Raw genomic sequence first — 23,448 nt, 5'->3', positions numbered from 1 at the left:
GCAATGTTTTGCGACATCTGCTACCAAGATGTACTCTTCCTGTTGTTATTGTTGTTGTTTAGTTGTTTAGTCGTGTCTGACTCTTCGTGACCCCATGCACCAGAGCATGCCAGGCACTCCTGTCTTCCACTGCCTCCCACAGTTTGGTCAAACTCATGTTAGCTTTGAGAACACTGTCCAACCATCTTGTCCTCTGTCCCCTTCTCCTTGTGCCCTCCATCTTTCCCAACATCAGGGTCTTTTCCAGGGAGTCTTCTCTTCTCATGAGGTGGCCAAAGTATTGGAGCCTCAGCTTCAGGATCTGTCCTTCCAGTGAGCACTTAGGGCTGATTTCCTGAAGAATGGATACGTTTGATCTTCTTACAGTCCATGGGACTCTCAAGAGTCTCCTCCAACACCATAATTCAAAAGCATCAATTCTTTGGCGATCAGCCTTCTTTTTGGCCAGCTCTCACTTCCATACATCACTACTGGGAAAGCCATAGCTTTAACTATACAGACCTTTGTTGGCAAGGTGATGTCTCTGCTTTTTAAGATGCTGTCTAGGTTTGCCATCGCTTTTCTCCCAAGAAGCAGGCATCTTTTAATTTCGTGGCTGCTGTCACCATCTGCAGTGATCATGGAGCCCAAGAAAGTAAAATCTCTCACTGCCTCCATTTCTTCCCCTTCTATTTGCCAGGAGGTGATGGGCCCAGTGGCCATGATCTTCGTTTTTTTGATGTTGAGCTTCAGACCACATTTTGTGCTCTCCTCTTTCACCCTCATAGTAGCACCTTTTTTCACCTTTTTAAAAATAATAAGAAGAAAGAATGGTAGCAAATGAACCTTCTACGTAAGAAGGGGCTGACGAATATCAGCATTCCTAGCGGGAAGCCGGCTCCTGATTCGACCGCAGCAGAAGGGCGAACGAGAAAGAGATTCCTGAATGTGACTGACATCACTCGCTCCGCTTCCGCGCCGGTTGCAAGGACACCTCCGCGACGGCAGGGGCCGCTGTAGGCAGGACGGGGGCAGTTGCGCTCTCTTCCCACCGCCGCCGGAAGCCGCGCGCGGCCTGACTAGGCGGTTCCGCTCGCTTCCGCCCGCGGGTTGGAGGTGGCGTGAAAGGGAAAGCGGTTGTTTTCGTCGCAGCTTCAGCCGGAGATTGAGAGAGGCCGGCCGTGAGAGGACCATCCGCGGCACGATGCCCACCGTGGAGGAGCTGTACCGTAATTACGGCATCCTAGCCGACGCCAAGGAGACCGCGGCCGAGGTGCGAGCGGGAGGGCGGGCGGCTCGGAGTGCGCGCGGGGCTCCTGGGCCTAGGCGGCGGCGGGGGAACATCGGCGCCTTTATGCGGCTGGGGGGGGGGGGAGAAAGGAGGACGAGCCAGGCTCCCCAGGCTCTGCCTCTGCTCACCTCCCTCCCCCCGTCATGAGTCTGGATTCGGACCCCCCCCCCTTTGGGGGGCACCTCCTCCCCCTCCGCTAGAAATCTTCCATTGAGAAGGTACCCCTTCCTTAGCTAAACAACCTGAGGGTAGGAGCTCGAAATCACGGCTGGGCCGAAGGCTCTGGGCAAAGGCCTGCTTAAAAAAATATATCAAAAAATCCGGTTCTTTTTCGTAAAAGGATAAAGAAGAGGTGTTTTTTGGGGGGGGGACACGTGCAGTGTAGTAATCCCGTGCTCGCTTCTCCCAGCGCTCGTTTAGTTCAACGGGTTTTTTCCTCCTCCAAAGTAAACCTGCTTAGAATTGCGGCCGCAGCATACCATGTGCTGCCTGCTGCGCTTGCTTATAGAGGCAGGGTTGTAGTCGTGTTTATGTGGGCGTTCATTCAGAAATCCATAGTCGCAAGTGATGCGATATAACATCTCATTTTGTATAACATGTCGCATTACGTTGTCGTGAGTATGCATCCCTACAGCTCAGCCCTATGCCTGTTTACTTACCATTCCTCCTGTGTTCAGTAGTGTGTGTTTTAGAATTGTGGCCTTAGAGACTTGTGTGCCATGCATCCTCTTCTAACCATTGCCCCAAGGGATGCCCTTTCCCCAGTGCTGTACTGTACTCACAAACACAGGGTTCCCCCCCCCCCCCAGCTCTTCTTCTTGTAAACATCTGTGTTTGCTGTGTTGTACCTTGATGTGTGTAAAAGACGGGGGGGTCTTCTTTTTTTGCACTATACTTCCACCCGCGATGATCCATGGCTCTGTCTCCTCCAACACTTGGGGACACCTAGCAGTAGGTTATGAAGAGCATATAAAGTATCCATCTAAAATTAAACACTGCACACATAATGGTAAAAGTGTTCAGCTCTTTCCCGGGTTAAGCCTGCTCCCCAAAAGCTAGGACAAATAGGATGATATTGCAGTATTTGTAGAAGATGCTTGCAATGCAATCCTATACATGGCTTACTGAATTGAGTGAAACTTACTCCCATGTACATGGGCATTGGTTTGCAACCTTAGACTTTTAGGAAAAGTGGTTTTATAGTTATCTAACAGACACTAAAAATAACTTTATGGGTGCTGTTTGGCACATGAGTAGTGGTGTGAGATCTGCAGTGGATAGTGGTGATATACTCTCAGATATGCCTAAGCTATAAATATCTCATTCTTTATATATAAATTTATTCAGAGCCTTAGAACAGTATTCTGATATTGCAGTAGATTATTGCATCTGTTAACTGCATAAAGCAGAGAGTTTCTATCTTCTGTCTTAGCACAAAGATGCTTACCAGGTGATCTTGGATGGTGTCAAGGGAGGTGCCAAGGAGAAGAGATTAGCAGCACAATTTATTCCAAAATTCTTCAAACATTTCCCTGAACTGGCAGATTCAGCTATCAATGCCCAACTGGACCTTTGTGAGGATGAAGATGTTTCTGTAAGTATTTTTTCATCGGCAGTTAGCACTTGCCTCTTGTTCCTTCTGATTTCATCCGTTCCCCTCTCATCCCCACCCCACTATCAGATTAACCATAAAAAAATTGTGGGGGAACAGAACACTTTTCACTCATAAGGTCTAAACCAGGAGAAACTGCTATTACATCTTTGGGTTATTTAACCAGGATTGGCATGCTTGTCAATTGATTAGTAAATTATTTTATGAAACAAAATTATGGGAAGTTGATAGTGTATTTTAAGTAAAAAAAATGTACCATATATCTGGGAGCAAGTGTGGGTACCTTTTTTACCTGTTCATCAGGAGTTGGGGTTCATACAAACTTCATTTAGGCACAGGCATCAGTTTTCAAAAAGTATTTTCATATACAGTAGTTTATTTATGAATTTATAAGCTTCTCTTGAACATGTGCTCCCAACATATATGGTGTAAAATTTAAAATGAATTAACAAAATAATTTAAATACCAATTTCAAAAGAACAATGCAAACTAGCAAAACCAAAACAGGAATGACTCCCAAAGGCAGGATGAAACTACATCATCTTTGCCTGTTTACAAAACAATGACATAAAGTGAGAAAGTTGTACAGAAAAGGTTCATCCTTAAATCTGTTTTAGTTATTAAAATGTTTAGCAACAGTGCAAGAGGAAATTTGTCATTTTAAACTTGTCTGTGTTATAGTTTTATTTGGGTGTGTGTTAACCTCAGTAGATATTGATGTGACTTTTATTTTTTTTAAATAAATATTTATTAAGGTTTTTTTTAAAAAAAGAAATGCACAAATAATAAACAACATTAGTTATGTCATAACAAAATCTCATAACTTCTTTGGACTTCCTCACGTCTCCTACTCCCACTTACATCGTTGAAAAAAATTTTCAAGCAAATTATCATCTTGTTTACAATCTTATTTCCACTCATTTAAATATAATCTAACAATTCTCCAAAAGGTTTATGTTTTCATTAATATCACTTATCATCAAATTCCAGTCTAATTTAGTGGTGGTCAATTATTTTATGATCAAGCATCCTTCTTAACATTCAACCAAATTACAATATTTTTGTAAATAAATCTTAAATTTCTTTTAAGATATTGATGTGACTTTTAGACTGTTCATCTGTTGTACTGTGATGATCTAATGACAGATAAGCATGTCATATTTACATATCTACCACAAAGTAAGTCCCATTTTCAGAGGAGCTTCCTCCCACGTACATTGATATAGGATTTCAGGCTAAATCCCTTAGCGGATCCTCATGGTAGCCTTAGGCCTCTTGCAATTAAGTAACAGTGAACATAAAAACTGACAGCACAATCAGACAATAGATTGTGTCTGACTTTCCCAACCTTTTTTGGAAGCTTTATTATCTGTGTAAGATAATTTTAATTCCTTGGTTGGTGAATGTGTGTGTCTTTGTTTTGTTTATAGATCCGGCGCCAAGCAATCAAAGAATTACCTCAGTTTGCTACCGGTGACAACCTCCCCAGAGTGGCAGATATACTCACCCAACTTCTTCAGTCAGGTAGAAGAGATTGGTGTTTGTATTTGTAACCTTACAAGGTGTAATCAGAGCAAGGTTATAGATTCATTGCTATGGTTGTATTCCTTAACCATCTTGTTTTTTCCATGTCAGTATTTGCAGTTCTGTATTTTAGGAGTCTTCACCAGCCCATAACTTTTGCTGTCTTACCTACCATTCAAATTTCTAAACACTCTGACCCTCCTTTGATTGAAAACTCAACATGTACAGGGATCTGGCAATCTGTACATTCTAAAAGGTGCTTGTCAATCTTGACTCGTGCTAAAAGGTACATAGTCCACAGTGCAGGAAAGGGCTATGCTAATGTACCATTGCAGGCAGAAAAGCACAGGCATGCCTCAGAACCAAATGGAACCCCTACCATTCTGCGGCTTTCACTAGAAGGTGCCCTCTTCTAGTGCACTGGCACAGCAGCTGGTACATCTACTCTGGCTAGTGCAGGAATTCTTCATGCTAGCTTCTTGGGGAAGAAGTATCCACAACCTCTAGGTCTTTGTCTTAAAAGCTGCATAGGTTTGTTGGAAACAATGCTGCTTCACATGTTGCAATGAAACTTTTTGCTTCCCACAGTTAAATGGGATAGATAGATGTATATGGCTTCTAGACATTGGCTGAAATCCAGTGGTGTTCATTCACTGGTGGAATGTACACTTTTGGCAGAATGAATTCCTTCTCCTGCCCCTATCACCTAAAGCAATAGATTCCCTCTGGAGCAGAGGGGCGGGTGCAAGGGGATATAAAGGGGAGGTCTGCTTGTGTGGTGTTGTATGTTGCCCATTGATTAAACATTGTTGTCTTTCTAAGTTTGTTCTGAGTATAAGCTTTCATGAGCATGCACACTTCTTCAGATATTCTTCAGTGTGCATGCACACGAAAGCTTATACCCAGAACAAACTTAGTTGGTCTCGTAAGGTGCTACTGGACAATTTTTTAATTTATTTCAACCACGTCAGACCAACACAGCTACCTACCTGAATCTAGAATTGTTGTCTTTGTGCTTGTTTCTGTTGTATTCTGCTTCTTTTGTTTGTTTCTGTTGTAAAATAAGCAGTGTTATTTATAAATTATAAATTATTTATAATATTATAGTTTATAAAGAATATTTTAAAAAAACAGTGCTCTCAGGTTAAAACCTGGACATGCTTTGATTAATTTTTGCAAACCACAATATGGATTATAAGAATAGTATTCAGATAACAGAAGAAATGGCAAAATGATTAAAGAAGCAGTTTATTAATCAGATAAGACAGACCCGCTTTGAGGAAGATGGAAGTCTATTGGAGAAGATAAGGAATTGGGAATTAATAATATGGTGGCATAAGTTCTTTTGTAAGAACATATGGTTTTATGGATATATGTATGGGGTTGTTGTTTTTTTGTTTTTGTTTTTTGTTTGTTTATCATATTTGTTAATTTCTTGTATGTGTTTGCTAAGCAAGAAAACTAATAAAAAGCATATTAAAAAATAAGCAGTGTTATTATTATGCTATCATTGTGCATGGTGTTTTACAAGGAATGTTTTATATGCTTCTTGGAAGGGAATAAACATAAGTCAGCTGATGCAGCTTTGTATTTGTACTGCTATGTTATCTGCCTTCTGTTTTTCAGACGATGGTTTTGCCACTTTCATTCTTCACCTGGTTCTTTGAATAATTTCTTATCACATGAGATTCTAGTTTGTGTCGATTTCCAGTGCTTCACTTTATTTAGCTAGAATTAAAAAAAAATTTCATCTTTAATTTTCTCTTTTCCCCAGATGATTCTGCAGAATTCAACTTGGTTAACAATGCTTTGCTAAGCATATTTAAGATGGATGCTAAAGGTAAAGTATGCCTTATATCCTGACATTTATAAATTGTTTGTACGCTCTGTTGGATCTTTTGGGATGAGAATTGACTATCTTTTGGGAGATACAGAATAGTTACCAGTCTGAATACCTTTTTGACAATAATAATAGAACAATTTGCAAAGATACAAAGAATATAATCTTGTGTATTACAATAGATAGCTATTCCAGAGGAGGGTATAGATCTTTTAGAAGCAACAGGATTTTTTCTACTAATGTGGTATATAACATTTACAATTATTTATGCCATTTCCATGTAGCTGACTCATGTTATTCTTTGGCGATCACTTGTAGCCAAGTAAGATTGTCTTCCATAAACACGGTTTTAACAGTGAGTCCGTAAATGACGGCGGAGGCCAGTTCTGGATCCACACGTCCTTCCACAGTGGCAACATAGGTTTCCAGGTGGGAGTTGATCACAGTGAGGGTTTGCCAAGCGTGCCTTCCTCTTAGCACGTTTCTCCCTTTTGTCCTGAGCTCGAACGTCTTCAAAGCCTATGACACCTTTAGTAAAGGCTGTTCTCCATTTGGAGCGCTCGCAGGCAAGTGTTTCCCAATTGTTGGTGTTTATACCACACTTTTTAAGATTTGCCTTGAGAGAGTCTTTAAACCTCTCCTGATGACCACCAGCATTACGCTTTCCATTTTAAAGTTCGGAATAGAGTAGTTGCTATGGAAGGTGATAATCAGGCATCTGCACAACATGACCAGTCCAACAAAGTTGATGTTGAAGAATCATTGCTTCAACACTGGTGATCTTTGCTTCTTCCAGTACACTGGCATTAGTTTGCCTGTCATCCCAAGTGATGTGTAAAAAAAATTTGGAGACACCGCTGACAAAATCTTTTGAGGAGTTGGAGATGGTGTTTATAACATATAACATATGTTATATAACATGTACTTGGAATACTCAAATATCTAACAAAATTATATTCCTTTCAATTGTAAAGGGATGCTTATGTGATATTTATTTCTATTTTAGGAACACTGGGTGGTTTATTTAGTCAGATTCTTCAAGGAGAGGATATTGTACGAGAAAGAGCCATCAAATTCCTCTCCACAAAACTCAAAACACTGCCTGAAGAGGTGTTAACAAAAGAAGTAGAAGAACTCGTACTAACAGAATCGAAGAAAGTGAGTTTAGTTAAATTACGTTCTTCATAACAGAATTGCTTCCTATCAGAACACATTAAGTACCACCTATGGGTGTAAATTAAAAATGCAGCTAATAGTGTTGCTTCACCAGTTCAAGATTCTGAAACATTTTAGTTGAGTCTAACAAAGGTATGCTATTTTTCCTGTTGGGTGGTTGCTGACCCCCCCCCCCAAATGAACTATCAAGACTACAAACATTTTTGTCTGCTTTGGAGAATACCTAAGTTAGCTATCTAGGGGGGTGATACTGGAATTGGAGGAATAAATTTTACAACCTCACATACCATATGTGTAGGAAACACATTGTCAAGCCACTTGGTAATGTTACCTATCTAACATCTATTGAATCTTACATTTTACATTATCTAAAATTGAATATCAGCTTTGCTAATAAAAAGACCACAATCTTCGTATTCACTTTTGTTCACAGCCACATAAGGGTCATTTTCCATTTAGTGGTGGAGACGTATCCAAGTGATAGCTAGCATTTATTTTAAGATGGAGAGAAGCCATTGTTCCTTAATCCCATTTTTATATTTGCTCAGAGAAAAGTCCCACTGAGTACAATAGGGCTTTGGCCCAGGTAAATTTACAAAGGTTTGCAGCCTTAGACCCATTGTATTAAATAAAACAAGTTAATTTGCAACAGCACTTAGGTTCTGTGTGGCATAATGTACAAAGTGTTGGATTCAGAATGTTCGCCCAAGATTCAAATTCTGCTCAGATATGAAGCATTGGGGGAGATCGTTCCATCTGACTTTTATTGCATGGAAGCTTTAATACTAAAGGAAGAGCTTTTTAAAATGGTTTGTACACTGAAATGTGCTGTAAAAAAATTAAGCGAGGAATGATCATTTGCAAGGAAAAATAACACATGGGCACTTGTTCCCACCTGCATTGGTATGATTCTTCATTCTTTTCTATTTTTCTCTTTTCTTAAGGTGCTCGAGGATGTGACAGGAGAGGAGTTTGTCTTATTTATGAAGATACTATCAGGCTTGAAAAGCCTGCAGACAGTGAGTGGGCGGCAGCAGCTAGTTGAACTAGTGGCTGAACAAGCTGATCTTGAGCAGACCTTCAATCCATCTGACCCCGATTGTGTGGATAGACTCTTACAGTGTACTCGTCAAGCAGTCCCGCTTTTCTCAGTAAGTATTTATGGTGTTTTGTTTTTTAAGTGTTGTGACTGTTGTGACAATACAGCATGGCTGTATTGGTTGTGTCAGAATGACTATCCCATAATACAATACAGTGGTACCTCGGGTTAAGTACTTAATTCGTTCTGGAGGTCCGTTCTTAACCTGAAACTGTTCTTAACCTGTAGCACCACTTTAGCTAATGGGGCCTCCCGCTGCCGCTGCACCGCCGGAGCACGATTTCTGTTCTCATCCTGAAGCAAAGTTCTTAACCTGAAGCACTATTTCTGGGTTAGCAGAGTCTGTAACCTGAAGCGTATGTAACCTGAAGCGTATGTAACCTGAAGCGTATGTAACCTGAGGTACCACTGTACATGACTGTGAAAAGTTGTAAGACCGTTGCATGTGTCACTGAAATATATTTATAAAATAGCTTGTATGCTACTTTTGTCCCCTCAAGGACTCTCCCAATAAATAGAGCAAGGCCATCAATTTCATTGGATCTACCCTGAGTATGATTAGTGTTTGGTATCACCCAATAAAATCTAGTTAAGATAGATTAAAATCAAGTGTAGAATAAAATTAACCAAAACAAATCAGGGAAGAGACAACAAAATTCAAATCAGATTAAAAACCAAGTGGAATTAAAAGAAGCTAAGTTTAAAGCTTTAAAGAAAGGAAACCAACCCATTTAAGGTACCTGTTTGCTAGAGTTGTAGCTTTCCTATCTCTCACTGTATGTAAATCACACCACTGTTTTATCTGAGCATGCTTGCTGTCTAAAATCTTTGAAGGTGTTTCAGTCTTGGAAAACAGTGTCATGTTTACATAATAGTATGCTAATTTAATGATCTTGTGATTAAAAAGGCTTTTAGTGCTAGCTGCTGTCAAATGAAAAATTGGAATTGTGCAGCAAAGCATTGGAAAATGTTGCTGTTACAGCTGCTATTTTGTTTTTCTACAGAAAAATGTTCACTCCACAAGATTTGTCACTTACTTCTGTGAGCATGTGCTGCCAAACTTGAGTTCCCTGACCACCCCAGTTGAAGGCCTTGATATACAGTTAGAGGTAAGCTAATCTGGAAATATCTCATGGAGCCTGAATTATAGGTATCCAAGGTATGCCAAAAGAAGATAGGAAGAAATTTATTGCTAATTTGGACCACTGACAAGGCTGATTCTGCTTGTCTTATTTTATACTTTCTCCTAAAGTATTACATAGATTTGCTTTTTTATCATGTGTGCTGCTATGCAGAACAAAATTCAAGCAATTTATGCATATAGTTTGCAGCCTGAAAGAATGCTGTTTAACTAAGATCCTACAGGAGGCACTATCTTCCACCCTCTAGGCACATTTTCTGATTTGCACTGTCATATCCTGGAATAAGCCCTTTCTTTCTGTCTTAAAATCTGTTCTTTTTTTTTATAATTGTCATGGTATAAAGTTGCAACTGTTAATTTTCCAATGGCTTTTTTCCTCTCTCCCCACCCACTGTAGGTGCTGAAACTGCTTGCTGAGATGAGCTCCTTTTGTGGAGACATGGAAAAGCTAGAATCAAATTTGAAGAAGCTTTTTGATAAACTACTGGTAAGAGGATTATTAGTCTTAAGAGAGAGAGTGAAAGTTTGTAATTAGATTTCATTATGCCTTTTATTTTATTTTATTTGAATTAAAAAGCACCTAGTGTAATGATAGTACTTCCAGAGGGATAACCATGTTGTAATAGCTAATTGCTTTAGCAGATTTGAACACCAGATGTTGACTAATTTTCATACACAGTGTGTTTACAAGTGTGAAGAAGTTCAATTCTCTGTGGATAGCACAGCACTTGAAAGATGCTTGAACAGCAGCCGGGAGGAAATACATACTTGGCGTCAATAGTAAAGGGCATGGACTCATAAATTGTGTCCAGCTTTGGTAGCTAGACCACCAAACCACAGGTGGGGTTCTGTTGTCATCCTCCAACATTGGTCTCCCCCGCCCCCTGGCTTGGTGTAATCTGTAAGGGAGCCAAAAATTTGTGGGGCTTGGTGTAGTCTTCCCATCTCTGTCTTCCTGTCTTCTAAGTGGGCTGCAAGAGGAGGATTTATTATTTATAATCTTTTGCATACTGCCCTTCATCCAAAGATCACAGGGTGGTTTAAATTATAAAAACACAAAAATATATACAGTGGTACCTCAGGTTACAGACGCTTCAGGTTACAGACTCCACTAACCCAGAAATAATACCTCGGGTTAAGAACTTTGCTTCAGGATGAGAACAGAAATTGTGCGGCAGCTGAAGGCCCCATTAGCTAAAGTGGTGCTTCAGGTTAAGAACAGTTTCAGGTTAAGAACAGACCTCCGGAATGAATTAAGTTCTTAACCCGAGGTACCACTGTATCACAATAGCTAACAATAACCCCACACACCTTTTTTAAAAAAAGTCTCTGTCCTGTGGTCTGATTACCGAGGGTCCCCACCACCACTTCTTTAATCACTCCCTTTCCCCATGTTTCCATCTGAATATATGCCTATGTCTTTGTCTTGCTGCCGAGGAGAGAGTCAGGAGGAGAGCAGGGACACTGGAATGGATAAACACTCTGCAGAGGTCAAGATGCAGTGGAAAATGGCAGACAAAAGCCGACTAATCTTGACTGAGTGAAGTAAAAGGGAACATTTAAAATGCTGCTACCTACTCTCACTCAGTCGGAGAAGTAGAAGAGAGGAGCAGGGACAGAATAATAGGGGAAATGTTGGCAGTTTGTGTGTTCTGGTTTTTAAAAGGAATATGGCTTGAGATTGCACCCTAATTCTGACAGCTGGGATTAAATATACTTGGCTGTGCAACCATGTTTGTGAACCTCTTTCGGAAGGAGATTTGGTAACGAATACATAGTTGAGGCAATGACATCTTAAAAACTAGATGAAGTAACAAGTGTCAATTCTTCTGGTTTCTGTTTCTCAGGAATACATGCCACTCCCTCCAGAAGAAGCGGAGAATGGGGAGAACGCTGGCAATGAAGAGCCCAAATTGCAGTTCAGCTATGTGGAGTGTTTGTTATATAGCTTTCATCAACTAGGTCGAAAACTTCCAGACTTCCTGACAGCCAAGCTGAACACAGAGAAAGTGAAAGACTTTAAAATCAGGTAGCATTAAAGTGTATGCATGTGCAGACTTCATTAGAATAGCAGTAATGGAGTCATGTAGAATCCTGCTAATCTTTTCTCTGCCAATTATAATTAACCATATGATTAATAAGCAAGCATTAGCCAATAATAGAAAAGGTTAACTAAAACTTCAGACTGAAAATATTGAACATACTGTTCCTAGTTTTCAGGGCAATAGGGAAATGTCTATGTCAGAATAGCTGTATAGCCCCAAACTGACATTTCAAACTTGCTTCTGGCCCTCTAAAATTAATGAGAGAATTCTTCTCAGTTTTCTTATTAAAAGCTACTTGTTGGATATGTCATATTGTCTTTCTGTAACTCAAACTAGCCTATACTTGTATAGCAATGAAATGAATAGTTTACTAGGCGGTGAAACAAAATGCCTTTAGCTTTTTAATATGCACCGAAGGCTTATTGAGTATAAAAGCTGTAATGCTTCCAACAAAGAATTACCTTTACGTTCGTGACCTGTAGCATATTAATACTGAACTGCAATTTAAGCTGCTCTTGAAGAACTCATAAAGGGCTCACATGTTCCGAATTCTCAGATCAAATGGCACTTTGACCAATAGTAACCGAAATGTGTCTAAGGATTATTTAGTGGATTTTAGTGGATCTCAACATTTGTGTCCCTTGGTGACCCTAGGTTAGGGCTTTGCTCTGAGGTTTTCTGCTAACCTCCATGTGAGATTTCCTCCATGCCTTTGTTCCATAATCAGTTTCTAAAATTGATAAAGGAGTGGTTAGATGCCAAAGACTACATAATTCTTTCAGATTTCTCTTCAGCATCAGAACAATCTTCTCCATGGTCAGTGACAGCATCTGGCATCCTGGGGGTAGGATCCATCCTTAACACCTGCCTTAGACACTTTGATTCCCTCCCGCCCCACGACCCAGTGATCCAAGCAGCACAGAGTCTACCCAGCATTTAAAATTAGCATTATGGGAAGTTTTTCATATATATTTGCATTTTCTATTTTACATATACAAATGAAATAAAAACATAAACATATAAACCCCTTTATAAATCAGAGCTTGCCGTCCACTGCCATTTCATGGTAACCTGGAAGTCATTATGGGACATTTTTCATGGTAGCTGTCGCAACTAGGACCCCCGGTAGACTAGAGAGCCAACTTTGATTTTAGTCACATTTGGCACCAGTTTGGCTGCAGGAGTTGCCGGAAGGAGACGTACAAGGCACTATCCATCCGTCAAAAGGGACTCCACTCTGGGTTTGTGTAGGGATTACACCTTAGCCTTTTCTTCTCCTGGAAATATCCTTCAAGGCAGTGAAGGTTTAGGATCAAAGTTCCGCTTCTCTCAGTAAAATGTTCTTGGTTTTGATTGATGTTTAAATTATATTTGATATTAAAAAGTCTTGATTCATAAATCTACCCCAAAGTTTATTCCTCTATAGAGACACCTTTATTTAGGACATTCTACATAAGGTCTCTTACTTAGGCAAATTCAGTTTGCCAAATGTCTTTCTGTTGAGGCTTTTCTTTTTTCAAGATACTAGCAGTTTTCCTTTTTATCATCTTGATTTCACTGTGTGTTGCATAACTTACTGTTCAGCTATTCTCTTTTGTTAAAGATTACAGTATTTTGCTAGAGGACTGCAGGTTTACATCCGACAGCTTCGTTTGGCGCTCCAGGGCAAAACAGGAGAAGCATTAAAGACAGAAGAGGTATGTAGTCCTCTGTGACGGCAGTACCTTAGCTGAATTTACCATAATGATTTTATCACAGTATAGTCTGATGGATAAAGCTCGTGACAGTGGCTTTGATCAGTAGTAACTGGGGGTGTTGCTCACAAAAAAAATAGTTTTTCCAAATTGCCCTGTGCCTTCTGAAAATCTGCTCCTGAGGGTGGTGAGACTGTCAGGATATGATATGGGAGCTGCACAAAAGGGGAATTGATGAAAATCGGGGATGTCTTTTTCCATGAGCAGAAGTATCTCTCCACTTAAGCAAGCACCCTTGGATTGAATTAATTGAAGAGTGTCACTGTATCGCTTCTATTTTTATGCATCCACTCTGTTTCACAGAGAACAGAAAAGCAGTGTGTTGCTAGAAGTGTAGCAAGGGGGGGGGGAGGTTTTGCACCAATCCTCCACATAAGCCAAAGGGCCATAACTAAACTACATGTGCATGTGATTATGCATGAAAGATTCCAGACTCTAGCAACTGGTAGTGTTTCAGATGGAAAATAGTTCTCCTCAGTGTTGTTGTTCATTTAAAGAAAAGAAAAGAATGCACTGAGCTTCATTAGAAACATCTTAAATATAGACTTAAAAACAATTTAATTTTAACATTTCTAAGATAGGCTTTCTCCTTTTTTGCAGAACAAAATTAAAGTGGTTGCGCTGAAAATTACAAATAACATCAATGTTTTAATCAAGGTAAGCCCTTCTATATTTTATTACTGGATTTGTTTAAAAAGGATGGTTTGGTGAAGATATTAGTCCTGAAGCTATTTGTGACCAATCAATTCTGTGGCCCTAACTCTGTTCTTTCTGGAAACAGTAATACTGTTCCAGTAACTTTTGCTGGGTGCTGCTCAGCCCAGTCAGATGGGTTGCAGCATTATTATTATTATTATTATTATTATTATTATTATTATTATTAAATGTAGTAGATTCCTTCCTCACCCTGTTGTGCTTGAGCATTATACCAAACCTGTAGGGAAATTTAGTCTGTTTTCAAAAACAGTGCAGGAAACAATGGAATTTGATCAAATCGTTTACAAGAACATAAAAGAGAAGTGAGTGTGAGAGAGACTGAATTAATACTTACTGCTGATCCTAACCATGGATTTTCCCAAATGTGGATTTTGGAGTGAATTTTTTTTAAAAATCCAGGAAATCTGTCATCATGCAATAAATTTTGAATTGGGGAACTTTAGTTTTTAACATCTATTATTCAGCTGTTTAAAGTACTATTCCCAGAAACATATAATTCCTATTTTGTCTCTAGGATCTCTTCCACATTCCCCCTTCATACAAGAGCACAGTGACGCTGTCATGGAAACCAGTACAGAAATCTGAAGCTGGGTAAGTTAGCAGTGAATGACTTCCAACTATTTATGTATTTCTCTCTTGTCTTTCTGCCCTCCAGCAGATCTCTGTTAATGTAATGTTGGAATCTTCTTTTAAATCTATTTATACATCTATAAAGTTATGCCAAAAATGTTATTCTGCACAAGTTATGATTTTGTATACATTCATTGATTGAGTCAGTGTGTTTGAACATCCAAAGGAGAGTTAAGATAAAAGGAATAATAGAATTGTAGAGTTGGAAGGTACCTCGAGGATCATCTGGTCCAACCCTGCAATGCAGGAATCTCAGCTAGAGATGGCCACCTAACCTCTGCTTTAAAAAGAATATACTTTATTTAGCAAAACAAATAGTCGCTTCAGCAATTGTAATAACTTTACTCTGGAGAGAGAGAGATGGGTTGGGATCCAGAGAAGTTCGGCAACATGTTCCCATGCACACAGGAGAAGTACAGGGGGCTGATAATCTTTGTGTTCCTTCTAGAAGTACCCACTCCTGGTGAGGAGCTGCTCCAAAGAGTCCTTAACCTTTCAGAGACTACTGCTGCTAGAATAGGGAGAGCTACAAATACTGCATGTCTGAGCAGAATACCATATGCAGTGCCTGGGATCCTGGCATCTTGGTCCTAAAAAAGATAGCTAATCTAGGAGTCACCTCTTCTCTAGGCAAAACATAGTATCTTCTTTACTTGAGAATAAGCAGATGGTGGGTTTTTCTTTTTATAAAAATAAAAATAAGCAAGCTGCTTTTATATTTTTCTGCTATTGGTGTCTGGAAATAAAAGTAAAAGCCCACCTGTTCTTGCAGAGGAGCAGGCTTTTCCAAACTCAGGATGGTGTCTTCCAAGATGGTGTCTTCCAGATGTTACTTGACTTGTAACTCCCATCATCCCTGGCCCATAGCTATGCTGGCTGGGGCTATGGGGAGTCCAGCAATATCTGGAGAGCACTTTGGTTACTTACCTCTGCTCTAAGAAAAATAGAAGCTTTGGTTATTAAGGTGATGTTCAGTTTTATCAATTTTGTGACATATTTGCCCTGAGCGCTCTCATTTTATTTTAATTTTTAATTTTACAAACAAATGAGCTAGAGAGTAAGGTAATAGGAATCTTCTTGCTTTGAAATGCTAGGAATTTTTGTTCTGTGCTATTAATGTTGCATGCCTGTAAATTAACTTTATACGGAAAGCCTTCATTAAGTTTTCCATTGCTGTACATATTGGGTTCATTTTTTTTAAGTCTTACTTGTCTCTGCAATATTTTTTTCCCCTATTTTCTTTGAAGGCAAAAAAGAGCAAGCGAGGATGCAGCTTCAGACTTGCCAACAAAGAAGGCTCCAGCAGGACCAAAAAGGGATGCCAGGCAGATATACAATCCACCCAGTGGGAAATACAGTAGTAACCTGGGAAATTTTTCTTATGGTAAGCGTTGCAAGAGATTGTGTTATTCTGTGCAGGGGAGAAATAGGATTCTGTTTTGTGTTGTAAGATGAGTTGCCAGGCTCTGTTGCCTTTGGGTGGTGTTGTTCTCTGGTATTCCTGTTCATGAATTTTGTATGTGCTTTTTCGAGATACAATCTTGGCATGATTTTGATTTACAGTGGTGCCCCGCAAGACGAACGCCTCGCAAGACAGAAAACCTGCTAGACGAAAGGGTTTTCCGTTTTGGAGGCGCTTCGCAAAACGAATTTCCCTATGGGATTGCTTCGCAAGATGAAATGTCTTGCGAGTTCCTGCGGGTTTTTCCCCCTTTTCCTAAGCCGCTTATCAGCTGATCCGCTGATAAGCCGCTTATCAGCTGATCCGCTAAAAGCCGCTAAACGGCTAATAGCGCTAATCCGCTAAGCTGTCAATGGGCTTGCTTCGCAAGACGAAAAAACCGCTATACGAAGAGCCTCACGGAACGGATTAATTTCGTCTTGCGAGGCACCACTGTACATATCATACTGAACAATGTCTAGACAAGTGTAGCAAGCCTGTGGCCCTCCAGATGCTATTGGACTGCAGCTGTTGTTAGTCGAGCAACATCTGGAAAGCTTCAGGTCTCCTGTCTGTGGTCTAGTACAAGATATTTATTTTTGGTCTCACTGGCATTTACCTGTATAAAATTTCAACCTGTCACATCCAGTTCTTGAGTCAGGTTTTATTCACATTGAATAGGAAGGGGGGGGTTGTAACATGATAGGAAACTCTTCATTCAGATTTATGGGAAGGTCTTCCATGCCATCACTTAATTCTTTCATGAAATAGCAATCCAAACTCGTATTCACTATGCCAGACACTATGCAGACCCTGCAGCTCTCATATGACAGCAACGGACCTGATCCAGGCTTCTTTGCTTTGCCAGCCTGAGCACTGGTGCACCACAAAGGCTTTTTGATCTGTCCTCCCACCTTCTTTCCTGGCCAGGGCTGTAGGAGTGGCAATGGCTGTGTTGTTCAATGAATCTCTGCCACTGTTGGTCAGTAGGGTAGGACTGCAGCCTACTATAATGCTGGAGAAACGAAATAAGAATTGGAGAGATCACTATAAGCAGCTTCAATTAATGCCCTTTCCACACAACATTTTTTTCTCTTTAAAAGGCATTGTTCAGCTTTCTCATTCAGTTAAGGGCTAAAAAAATGGTATGTTTGATACTCATTCACAAACTTTGGCTTTCATATGCAATCAGTGCTTTCATATACAATCTGTTTACTTAACAAAGACATTGTCTGGATTCAAAAGAGTCTCATAAGTGTATATTGGCAATTAGTGCTTCATCGGAAGTTCCCCAGAGTTTTGTAAGTGGCTTGTCTAGTGTTGCAAATGGCTGCAGGCATAATGAGGAACACTGGAAACTATGACGTGGACACTTCCAGAATAGTCCCCTTTGATTCCAACACTTAATAATATACAGGTAGTCACATGTTCCATAAGTGGTAAAGTTATTTTCTATTCTGTTAAACAAGTTCTGCAAATAAGTCCACAAAGAAATGATTAGCCTACCTGTACCTGTGTAGCGTAATTGGGGGGGGGGGGGAGAGAGCCAATTGACTTGCCATTTGCAAAACCTTTCTTGGAATGAGTTATTACCATAGCTAAACTGGCAAGCGCCTATTTTCAAGTTTGTATTCAGCTTAGACATCTTGCAAGCTGAAGTAAATTGCTGACTATACCTTCCACTATCTCAAGTTTGTATGTTTTAATGTAACTCAGCCTGTGATCTTAAGAGTAAAGGATGGTTAAGAAATAATGATAATAACAGACGTGCAGTATGTGTAAAATATGTACATACAGAGTAATTATACGGATTACTACTACTTTTTCTGTGTATCAGAGACTTTGATGTTAAAATAGTTTTACTGGATAAGGAGGGGTAGCACACATGAACATGCTAAATATTTCATACTCAGCCTTGTTTCAGAGTTGGGAGGCACATACGAGCAGGTTTATATTCTGACTTGAAATATAGTTACCATAGGAAAAGCTATTCAAAGGCAGGTTCACACTGTCCTATCCCTTGAGTGGTTGTGTAACTGGGAGAATGACCATGTGGATCAAGCCTTATGTGAACTGGGCAGTATGCGCTGGGAGCCGGTGTGGTTCTTACTGGTCTTGCTTCACACAGTTGGGCTCCGCATCTACTTGATTAGAGAGTATGTTGCAATTCTTACTGTCCTGTTTGTTTAAGTGCCACTTGTATTTAAAAGCTAGAATTATAACTAGGGGTAGTTGCAGTTTTCCTTCTAGTCAATCAGAGATCTATATGTTTTAAAACAGACCTTTATTTCTCTTTATTTTCAGAGCAGAGAGGTGGTTTCCGTGGTGGACGAGGGAGAGGATGGGGTGGCCGTGGTAATCGCACTCGTGGAAGAATCTACTAAAATCAATGGTGTTTTCATTGCCATGATCATCTTTCAAGTCTTGACGAATTGCCTGGAGGGCTGCATTGTTTAAAGAACTGTCTTCTGCAAAAGACTGATTTAAATGTTCTTATACCTTTGTATGTATGATCTACTTTTCTAATGGACTGCAGACTCACCCACAGTGAAGCTACAACTGTATTTTTGGATGTTTAGCAGCTGGCAGTTTGAGTTTGTGTCTGGGTTTGTTTTTTAAGCTTCTTCAAGACTTATTCAGGAAGAAAGCATGGGTTTTCCTGCTGATGTTACATTCATCTATAAATATGGCTATACAAAGTAGGCTCCTTAGTGTACAATAATTTTCATATGCTAGATAAGAGGTGGAAATGTTATAACTGAAGTTGAAATCAGCGGTAACCCTTCTCCAGACAAAATCATATTTTTATTTTATTTTTTGCAGTAAGTGGGAAAGAATGATATTGCAGAAAAAGTAGTATAGGCCACCAGTGGTAGCATTGATTGTTGATAGGAATCCTTGATTTTTAAAATGTGCAACATGGATGCAGAAGAATCTGTGCTCTTTATCATAAGTCAGTCCATTTACTTGTTGGGAAGGGTGGGAGGGAGCAGGGAAGACCAGGTGTTAACGTGAACACATTTTGCTCTTCTCCATATATTGTAACATAATGTGTGTTTTGCAAATGGCTTTTTAAATGTTCTCTATAAATGTGTGTGTGCATATATATATTTATATATATGCCATAAAATTATAGTGAAAAAGAATAAAACTGCTAGAAATGCAACCCCAAGAATGGCAAATTTGTGATGCTGTAATAACTCTTTCTTGTTAAAGAGCTTGGATCAGTTTAGCCCTTAGAAGAAGCTCTTTTGTTTTTGTGTTTTTTGTTTTTTTAATTAGTTAGATACCTGTGTTTACAAATATTAAGCATGGCATTAGGCACTTGAAATTACTGCTATTCAGTTGCACTTGGGTAAAAAGTTAAAACATCTTGGTAAATCTTACGTAATAATGGAATCATCATAGTGATAAGGATTCTAGATATTTTATTTAAAATAATATGATGTAGCAAACTTGATTCTCACCTCCCCCAAAAAAATATTTCCCATTAAAAATGTATGTTGGGTCCTTAGGCATGGGAGGAGGAAGAGTGAGCAGCATAAAATGTCAATATCAGTAACAGATCATAGGAAAATTTATAACACTGCAGGAATGTTTAAGTTACCCAGTGTCAGGCTTTATTTTAAAAAATTGCATATTCATTCTTCGCATCACCCCCCATTCCCCTCTAGAGTTTGATGCCTGTACTGAAAACCAACATTTTGTACAAAGCATATTTCCAGCAATCCTCATGTATATCAGAGAGAAACAGTTTATAAACTGGCCAAATAAATCATTTTAATCATTCTTTGGGCCCCATCTGTGCTATGCATTTAAAGCAGTATCATACCACTTGGAACAGTCATGACTTCCCCTGCCAAATAATCCTGGGCACTGTAATTTGATTGTTAAACCACTCTGAGAATTGCAGTCCTGAGGAGAATAGGTGTTTCCTAACAACTCTCAGACCCTTTAACAAACTACAGTTCCCAGGATTCCTTAGGGCAAACCATGACTGTTTAAACCAGTATGGAACTGCAGGTGAAGCCTTGATGTGTACAACCTTGTTTCGTTTTTCTTTCGATGGCCACAAACATGATTCTGATTAAGGAGAAACATCTACATCTATTCAGATTTTTGTTTTAGAAACTGGCCTGGTCAAAGTACAAATAATTGATCAAAATGGATTTTGAAATATTTTTGGTTAATTCAGTATGCTGCATATTTTGGTTACCATGGCAATTTGAGGTCCTTTAATAATGTGAAAGCCTAATTTTTAAGGATGGGCATTCAGTGATTACTACTGTGCCCAAGTATCTTTGGACAGGGAGTGGGGAGGGTCCCCTAGGTAACAAATTGACTAAAAACTATTTCTATTCATAAATGGTGTGCAGATTGTCCTTAGAAACAGCTAGCTTTTTCACTTTGTGTTGTGGCTGCAGTTACTTCTTTTTGGAGGCACCCATTAATCACATTCTCTTTGTAAAATTTCCTTTATGCCTTTGCAATAAATCCATTTTGTAATTTTGTTAGTGACTTCTTGTTGCTTTGTCTTTTTTAAATGATAGCTTCCTGAAAACACACTGGACTTTTAACAAAATATGTCATCTCCAGGTTTTAGGGATAATCTAAATGTAAACCATTTTTGTGTGTTCTTATGAGTTGGGTGTGATGCAAAAGAGAGTTAAATATAATTAATTCACTTAAAAGAGCTTGGTTGGGTGTTGGTGATTCTCTACTTGGCTCAGTCATCCAGGGATAATGCACTTGCAGCATGGTGCTTTTGCATAGAAAAAGCAATGTTCATCTGAAGAAGGTAAGAGTGCAATAGAGAATTTCCTACAACAGCAACATCCTTTCTCTTCCTCGTCATTCACAGCAAATTTACAGTGCTCTTGGGTAGGCAGATTGTGAATAGGATGGCCAGGTGAGGGAGGGGGTTCCTGCACTTCGTTGTGAACAGGGATTTCAGCAGGTGTAGCTTTCATGATAGGCCACTCCATCTTCTACACAACTATTAAAGGTGCGGGAAGGTTCTGTCTTCTTTTTTTCTTACTGGCCTCCCTAGTTAGGAATGAACATGCCTGAAGACCATGTTGGTAGACATTATTGGGATGCTGCCTTAAACTGAATTAAGTCATTGGATCTTCTAACTCTCTACTGACTGCCAGCAATCCTCTGAAGCCGTTTGGGGGGTTGCAAGAAGGCTGCATGAGGAGAAGGGAAGCCCCATCATGGAAGATCCGTACCCTTGGTTTTGACTCCTGAGGTGTATATTTTTAGGACCCACCTTACATTTTTGAGATGGTACATTGTTTTTAATACTGTGTTTTAATGTAGTCTGCCTCGGATCAGAGGGTGAAGGACATGTAATAATGTCCACTCACACAATCACCCATTCTATGTATTTCTAAGGGTATTCTATAATCCATAGCTATATTCTTGGTCCTGCAGTTATAATGAGTCTTTTCAATGATGCAATGACTTACATAAATCTCTGGATGGTTAGGAATATTCCTAAATTCTGGTTTGAAAATCCCTAAATTCTTGTATCTTTAATTAGTCCTATTTGGTAATGGGGTGTGCATGTGCAAGTGTTCATCCTGTCAAGTGACAGACCCTGTCATCCCCACTATTCAAGCTGTTGAATGCCTTAGATAACTTAATGTGTTGTGCACATGGCACACATTAAACAGCCCCATTTAACTATAGATGCATACTGGAAAGGTGGTCCATTCCTTCTTACTAAAGTCATAATTAAAAATTCAAAAATATAGTACAAAAATACCAGTTGATTAGATGCAGAATGGGGGAGTAACTCACTTCCTACGTTGAGGAAGAACCTTGTTTTTGATTAACAGCTTCTAAGATTAGCAGCAGTGTCTAGCAAGGCTGAAATGTTTCCCTGCTACTTTTTGAATATTGTCATTTCTAAGGGCATTTATTCTTTGGAATCTGGCCCCTTTGCCCTGTGCAGAATGCAGGTGAGCCCGATTCTGTTCGGTGCTGTAATAGTGGTCACGGGGCCAGGGTAATCTATGTCTGCCACGGGTTTCGGCCCCTGTGTCAGTATATCTCTTATATGGCCTGCTGTTGCTGGGGCGTTTTTTTCAGATTGGGGGGCAGCCTGAAATGTTCTTCCATCCGGACGGGCAGGTGCAGCAGCCTCCAAACGGGCACATGGTCCCATGTCAGAAGCAGTCCGTCTACTCTGGCCCTCCGTGAAAAAGGGCTTCCTCTCGGGAAAGCGGCCACAGGATTGCAGCCTAAGGCACACGTGCAACCAAAGGACTGCAACGCGGTCAGCCAGCTGGCGGGCGCTCCCTTTGCGGAACAAAAAGAGCGCGCCTCCTATTCACCTTCCGATGACAGCGGCTGCGAGCCTGCGATTGGCTGCTGCCTCTGAGCAGCACGTGGGAGGGCGTGGCGGAGGATGCGTAGAGGGCGCGGCCTCTTCTCTACTCCCGGCGCCCTCCTTTTGTAGGCCACGCCCCCTTTCGCCACATTCTTTCTCCGCCTCCCGCTCTCAGGGGCGCAGCCACGCGAGACGTCCTCATCCGTTTGACCCCACGCTCTCCTCCCCTTCCTCCGGCCTCTCCCGGTCACATAGAGATAGGAGAGGAGGAAACATAGAGTGACACGCGCACGCAGGACTTGTGGTCTTAACAGGGAGCTGGCTTCTCCCACTTCACTTACAAGGCGAGTTGACTGAGGGAAGAAAAAGCTGCTATGCTGCTTCCGCAGAGAATCCATCCGCGCACAGCGGCGTCTCGAAACATCTAAGCTTACAAGTTCGGGATTCGCGCGAGTCTACCCCTTTTCGTACCTCTAAGCTTTCTGAGCGCGCGCACACTTCCTTCTCCAAAATGGCGCTGGAGGCCAATCCGCTTCCGGGTGGCGCGGGTAGGCCGGGCTTGAGGAAGATGGCGGTAGCAGCAGCAGCAGCAGCAGGAGCAGGAGCGTCCGGGCGGGGTGGTCGAGAGCTGGCGTGCGCTTCTCCGGGCTGGGCGCTGCTGGGCCTTTTCCTGCTGCTGGGCTCTGCGGCTCAGCCTGGCGCCGCCACCACCCACTGGGTGGTCACCGAGGATGGCAAGATCCAGCAGCAGGTGAGGGAGGGGCTCCTCTGGCCGCTGTGGGAACCGTCGCCATAGAAACGCTTCCTCCCCCCCCCCTTCCCTCTGCATTCTTCTCTCCCGGTGCCAAGGAGGGTCCGTCCC

At 40.7% G+C, this 23,448-nt stretch overlaps 2 protein-coding genes and 1 long non-coding RNA gene across 4 annotated transcripts in view; 2 read left to right on the top strand and 1 right to left on the bottom strand.

Annotated features, from left to right (window-relative positions):
• The first annotated feature begins 1,062 nt into the window (after positions 1 to 1,062).
• Positions 1,063 to 20,038, top strand: API5 (apoptosis inhibitor 5). Its single transcript, XM_081835336.1, has 14 exons — positions 1,063 to 1,252; positions 2,703 to 2,864; positions 4,313 to 4,406; positions 6,181 to 6,246; positions 7,253 to 7,404; positions 8,367 to 8,573; positions 9,526 to 9,630; positions 10,060 to 10,149; positions 11,510 to 11,691; positions 13,311 to 13,404; positions 14,062 to 14,118; positions 14,693 to 14,769; positions 16,056 to 16,192; positions 18,554 to 20,038. The coding sequence occupies exons 1-14, from the start codon at positions 1,184 to 1,186 to the stop codon at positions 18,631 to 18,633; spliced, it is 1,572 nt and encodes a 523-aa protein (XP_081691462.1). The 5' UTR covers positions 1,063 to 1,183; the 3' UTR covers positions 18,634 to 20,038.
• LOC309327586 lies at positions 16,899 to 23,185 on the bottom strand. Its single transcript, XR_014150582.1, has 2 exons — positions 23,058 to 23,185; positions 16,899 to 17,264 (listed from the first exon to the last, which is right to left on the bottom strand). It is a non-coding gene; the product is annotated as an uncharacterized lncRNA (long non-coding RNA).
• The window catches only part of TTC17 (tetratricopeptide repeat domain 17), a 57,309-nt gene continuing 56,924 nt past the window's right edge, over positions 23,064 to 23,448 (top strand). The window contains exon 1 of one of the 2 annotated variants that reach the window (XM_081834043.1): positions 23,064 to 23,337. In XM_081834043.1, the coding sequence (XP_081690169.1) occupies positions 23,098 to 23,337 (240 nt within the window). In that variant the 5' untranslated portion in view covers positions 23,064 to 23,097. The remainder of the gene's footprint in view (positions 23,338 to 23,448) is intronic. The other variant, XM_081834044.1, reaches the window with a different exon arrangement.

Source organism: Podarcis erhardii (genome assembly GCF_964252035.2).
Source record: "Podarcis erhardii genome assembly, chromosome: 1".
Classification (NCBI taxonomy): Eukaryota; Metazoa; Chordata; class Lepidosauria; order Squamata; family Lacertidae; genus Podarcis; species Podarcis erhardii.
This window is presented reverse-complemented; position numbering and strand designations above follow the sequence as displayed.

Excerpts from the sequence above, each read along its gene's own strand:
- API5 (XM_081835336.1), top strand. The coding sequence starts at position 1,184 with ATGCCCACCGTGGAGGAGCTGTACCGTAATTACGGCATCCTAGCCGAC. Across the intron at positions 4,407-6,180 it reads CACCCAACTTCTTCAGTCAG|ATGATTCTGCAGAATTCAAC; the intron begins GTAGAAGAGATT and ends TCTTTTCCCCAG. Across the intron at positions 14,770-16,055 it reads GTACAGAAATCTGAAGCTGG|GCAAAAAAGAGCAAGCGAGG; the intron begins GTAAGTTAGCAG and ends TTTTCTTTGAAG.